General features: G+C 42.0%; 1 protein-coding gene across 1 annotated transcript in view; it reads left to right on the top strand.

The window, feature by feature from the left end:
* The first annotated feature begins 3,258 nt into the window (after positions 1 to 3,258).
* Positions 3,259 to 5,834, top strand: part of mob2a (MOB kinase activator 2a) — a 71,116-nt gene continuing 68,540 nt past the window's right edge. The window contains exon 1 of the mRNA XM_034879444.1: positions 3,259 to 3,791. Coding sequence (XP_034735335.1) covers positions 3,775 to 3,791 — 17 coding nt within the window. The 5' untranslated portion in view covers positions 3,259 to 3,774. The remainder of the gene's footprint in view (positions 3,792 to 5,834) is intronic.

The following is a 5,834-nucleotide window of genomic DNA, read 5'->3' as shown; positions in this document are numbered from 1 at the left end:
ACACATTGAGGGGCGGGGTTAAACGTTGAGGGGCGGGGTCAAACGTTTAACTCCGCCCAGTCTCCAACCGTCCACTACTTAACTCATTTAATACAATGTGGGTCTAGAAACCTTAATGGATGTGGCGAAATGTAGCGATTTAAACATAATTAACTTAATCTTTGGTTTTACTAATTATGAAATACAATATTGACACATTTCACAAAACATTAAATACTTCAATAATGCATTAAATGATAAAAAGTAGAATATTTGAATGTGTATTTATCATAATCAATTGCAACCTGATACTTTCTTAATGTTATCAAAATCAAACGTCATGAGACTATAATATATATCATATATATTATATAATGTATATAATATGTATATATTTATATATATACTATAAATATATATATATATATATAATAACACCAATAATTATGAAAATAAGTTTAATAACATATATACAACCATAATAACAACAACAATAATTAGATTAGATACTTTATTCATCCTACAGCGGGATTACCATGAAGGGGGTGACCCGGGTCCCTCGTTATTTTCTGAGTCATTTTTACCAGATGATCGTCATATACCTGATCAACTGTAAAGTGCGCTTGCCATAGTACAAGAATCAATATTGCATTAAACTGAATATGTAATTGAATTATTTAAGCAAAAGTAGGTGGACATAATATAAATTATATTTACCTGTGACCATAAATAATATTGAAAAAGTGAGTACTTGTAATGGAAAAAATATAAATACAGATAATAAAGATATACAGCGAGTGTGTTGAGTAAATTAAAAAACCACGAACAGAAACTACAACACTATCAGGTAGTGCAGGTGTTGTAGAGTCTGACAGCGGCCGGGATGAAGGACCTGCGGTACCTCTCCTTCTTACACGGGGGGGGGGGGGGGGGGGGGGGGGGGGGGTCTGCTGCTGAAGGAGCTGCTCAGGGACCCCACAGTGTCGTGTAGGGGGTGAGAGGTGTTGTCCATGATGGCTGACATCTTAGCTAACATCCTTCTCTCCCACACTTCCTCTATGGGGTCCAGAGGACAGTCCAGGACAGGGCTCACTCTCCTGATCAGTCTATTGAGTCTGCTCCTGGTGGTATTGAAAGGTAATTAGAAAGTCATCCTTTCCTTTTCCATCATACTGTTTTTTATTTTTTATTTAACAACACATATTGAACAACAAACTAGCAGGCAAACAGTAAAAATGTTAATGAAATATTGATGTTCACGTCATCTTTTCCTGTTTTTGGCCATCTCCTCTTTAGAGCTATGTGAGTCAATGATATCAATGCATTATACAACACGTGTAATATAATTATCATTGAGACAGTTGATGTTAAAATATAATGTGACGCCTTGATAATTTTATAGACACTTACATCATAGGAAAGTTTTCCAGGAGAACTTTGCACCACCATCTCCGTATTTGGACACTGGAGACCGATCTACAGGCTATCATCCACACGCGAGTCAGTGCCATTAGCACCTGCACAGGTCGCGCTAGCTTGCAATGCCTGGGGGGGGGGGGCAGAGACAAAGATGTGCTAGGTGTTGTGGATCTGAGCTCTCCTTCAACTCCTGTTTGCAGATGATTCAGATACCGTCCATGCACACAACGACTGTAACATTGTCCTTCAATTGAAATAATTTCCACACTTTCAGATTACTTGAAGCTAGCATAGACAGTTAAAGAAGGGAGCTAGCCATCCAATCCGAACCTCAGCCTCCTCAACTTGTGCAGAAACATTAAAATAGACATAACCAGCTTTTTTAATTGTTTTTGAAAACTAAACAACTATAAAAGTCACACTTACTTCCTTTACTTTTTGATTAAAAAGGGCTGTCCGAAGCGTGGGTGCATACCGCTAAATTCCAAAGTGCACCATGTCATGGGACCTTTAAAGGATGAATCAGTTTTCAAATTATTGAAAATCAACTTATCTTGATCAATTAATTACTTGTTTTATAAGAATGTTGAGTGGCTGATAATTAGTGGCATTACAAACAGCCGGATCAGTAAGGGAGGACATGTGTCAGCTCTTTGGATTACTGAAATATAGCTGATCAAATGTCTTCTTGCCCAACCTAACAGCCATGGGACCTTTAAGTAATTTATCAAGAAAAAATTGCCCATTGCTGAGATTGAGGATCCGGTGCGTTGTTTTGCATCATTGCAATCAGTTAACTAAAACCTCTCAAGTGGGTGAGGACATTAAACAGTCTCTTCTGCCTCTGGACAGTCAGTGTCTAAGAACAAGCAGAGCAGTGTGGCTGATAGTATATAGTAGTTTAGTCAGTGATACATCACGGTGATTACTGTAACTGCCCTGGCTGCACAGATTTACAGTGAAGGGTCAGTGCACATAAAGGCTTTCTTAGTGAAATGTATGGCCTCCAATGACATTTCTCTGGGTTTTATTCCATATGTTACCCTTATGAAAACCACAAGAGGCTCACTAAAGGCAAAGACATGGACTGATAAACTTGTGGGACCTGATGCAACAAAAAAAGCTTTGTGCATCATGTTGTCTCAGATTCTCACAAGAACAGTGAAGATTGAAGCAGACTGTAAGTGACAGCTTAATTATGCCCACAGACACTTAGACCTCAGTAGACTACGTAAGAAGCTGGAGTAATACTATCTGACCCCAAGCTTTCGGTATGTAGTTTGTGGTAATTCTTGGACTGATTATAACTTTACAAATTAAAATATTTAAACTCATTATTGTAGTTTTTCCTGCAGGACCTGCCTTTGGTAGATTGCACTTCTGTGGGGCAAATTTTCTAACACATTTGCTGTTGATCAAATTACCAGAACCCACTGACATTTGTGGCCCCCCGGGGTCTGTGGCCCCAGATCATTTGCCTGCATTGTCTTGTTGGTCAAGCTTGGTCAGATTGACAGCACTAACGTCTTTATTTCTAGGTCCATGAGACAATTCATCATACTGGGAATGCTTGTCCTCTTAGAAAGTAAGTTTGAAGCCAATGTATTGGGTCCCTTGAGGGTTTCCGAGCCAGAGGTTGGGAAACACTGCCCCAGAATAACGTGTTATAAGAATTGAACAAATTTGGCCATCTTCCCATTAAAATGTAACTCTTAAATAGTCGATGTCTGCAAATCCGTGGGCAGCCCAAACAAACGAACATTACCTTTTTTTTAACATGCTCACATTGCATACATCATACAGCCTTGCGTGACACGCATTTTACGCACTGAGAGACAGAGTGGGTCGGGTCTGTGTTTACTTCCGGACTCCGATTTTAGACTTCGCTCAGAAAGCAGCAGCTCCAGTGGAGGTTCGGTCTGTCAGCTAGCACAGTAGCCATACAAGGCTTCATGACAGAGGTTACCGAGTTGACCAGCGGCATCCCAACAGACAAGCCTCACTCGGCGCCACTGCACACTGGACACCGCGAGTCCGGGGCAGACCACACCGCTGCCCTGCTCTCCTCCGCTCGCCTTCGTAGGTCAAAGTCACTCAATGCCTGCACTCCCGCTACCAGCTAAGATCTGACTGTGTTACTGCCTCTTCATGATCCGAGCCAGCTGAGGATCAAAATAAGGACAAACGCTCAAAGTTTGTATTTGACCGGCTAGGATCCAGCAGCTGGGACGGGCCCCGGGGACAGCGACAGGACTCGGGGACCAGGCAGCCAGGGCAGCGAGGGTGGTGGCTGGATAAACTAGGGGGTCGCCTCCAGCTCCTGGTGGATTCATCCCCTGCCAGCTAACGTTAGCTAAGCTAGCTACAAACGGCACCATGGACTGGTTAATGGGGTGAGTAACTTACAGACAGCTAGCTAACGTGCCTAGCCAGCTTACTCTCTCCTCTGTCAGGTCAACTGCGCAGTCTTTCTGATGCTGGCTGCAAATTCACCCCCCAGTAGTTGACACCAGCACAGTCCGCATTAGACAGGTGCACTGTCGTGTTGAATACTGACACCACTTTGACACATTAATACAGCCACAAGCGGGTAGCATTTTGCTTAGCTTAGCTTAGCTCTGCGATGCTAGCTTGATAGCAAAGCTGGCAACGGTCTCATCCAGCAACGGTGAACCAGCCCACAGTGACCCAGGGCCAGGCGGTATTTTTGGGCATCTCTATGGCCTGCAGCTATCTTGCCAACGGTGGCAGCGCCCAGATTAGGTTGTGAGAATATCTCTGTAGACGCCAGTTTGCTGTACAGGGAACCTATTTATAGGAATGATTAACACAGCAAGAGGGCTAACGTTAGCAGTCTGTCAGTCTTGCTAACGCGGCTATATGCCCGGTTTTTAATTTATTTCCAGTGCAAGGTGCGCTGGCCGCTTTCACAGGACCTGTTAGCAGTCATGCTAACTTAACGTTAGCCTACTAATGTTTGTGCAACCTTTGGGACACAACAGCGGCTCATTTATAGAGTATAGTAGAGCTCTCATACTTGAGAGAATATACCTTGGCAAATGAAATACACATTGTAATACGCAGATGTTGGTTAATTGCTTTGAATAATTTAACTAAAACACAATATATACAAAGGTGAGATGCACAGCACAGGAGCTTTATATGTTAGCACATTTTTGTATTTTCTTTAACTTGATGATGCGGAAGACACCTAACAGACGTCTATAATGTTGATTTGTCACTTTGTTTTAGGCTTGAGATGAATTGAGTCATCGGCTTGAGGCCATTGTGTGCTTACCGATTCCGATACCTGAACTTGCGTATCATTCAATACCGAGTACTGATCCAATAAGAGTGTGTCATATATTGTATTATATTTTAACAGCTGAATGCTACTCTCCCTGTATGACTGTGATATGATTTCTATCTTTGTTGTAGGTCTGGGTCAGGTTAAACTTTTTGTGAAACGTGAACAAACACAAACAATGTGAACTTTCTTTTATTATCCAGTTTGCCAGTCAGTTATAATGTAAAAAGAACACAAATAAACTACTTTTAACGTAGATTTTCTTTAGGGCTTTGTTACGTGGTATTGGATCCGTGCAAAAAACTGCAGGACTCACCGATACTAGCGTTTTAGGCAATATTGGAGACGAACATCTCTACATGACATGCACCTGTCTTAGGCAACCATGCTATACAGCCAACATCAAGGCCATGATGAACAGGATTGACCTATGACATCAGTGTGACAATCCCAGTTTGCTGTTGAAGAACTTAGATGTGTTACCTTGCATAATGCATTTGCCATGCAAACATAAAGGCACTGGGTCGTCTGGTCAGAACGTGTGTCATATTTGCCTGTAAGTAAAGTAGAGGTTGTGAAATCACAGTCCAAGATGTGTTTCTTTACCTTTATAATAACACATTTTCATGCACATGGGTAAGACTCAATATCACTGCTTAACAGTGGAACACAGTGGGATCAGATGTCTTTCCAAAACGGGGGAACATCAGGTTCTTTTGCATAGCCGAAAAGGTTTCGACTTGCACTGTAAGGTGTGTCGCTGTATAAGATGTTTGTTTTTGCTGACTAGTTAATAGGTTGGCTGCCTGGCCGCAGCACTTTGTATGCAGCTCAGGGCTGAGGAAGGGTGAAGGCATGCTATCAGGGGTGTTTCTTAACATGGTAACATTTGGGCTAAAAGATAACAATGCAGTCCCTGTAAACCCCCAATCAGAGGACATCCAGAGTACAAGTGTTGACTAACTATTACCTCTGGTCCAGCTAGTGTCTGGCAGTTGGTTGGATATCTGTGGAGAATACCTTAAAGGTCCCCTGACATGGTGCTCTTTGGATGCTTTTATATAGACCTTAGTGGTCCCCTGATACTGTATCTGAAGTTTCCTTTTTATATATAGACCTTAGGACGTGC

Source organism: Etheostoma cragini, chromosome 8, assembly GCF_013103735.1.
Source record: "Etheostoma cragini isolate CJK2018 chromosome 8, CSU_Ecrag_1.0, whole genome shotgun sequence".
NCBI lineage: Eukaryota > Metazoa > Chordata > Actinopteri > Perciformes > Percidae > Etheostoma > Etheostoma cragini.
Note: the sequence above shows the minus strand (reverse complement) of the source record. Positions and strands in the feature narration are given on the sequence as shown.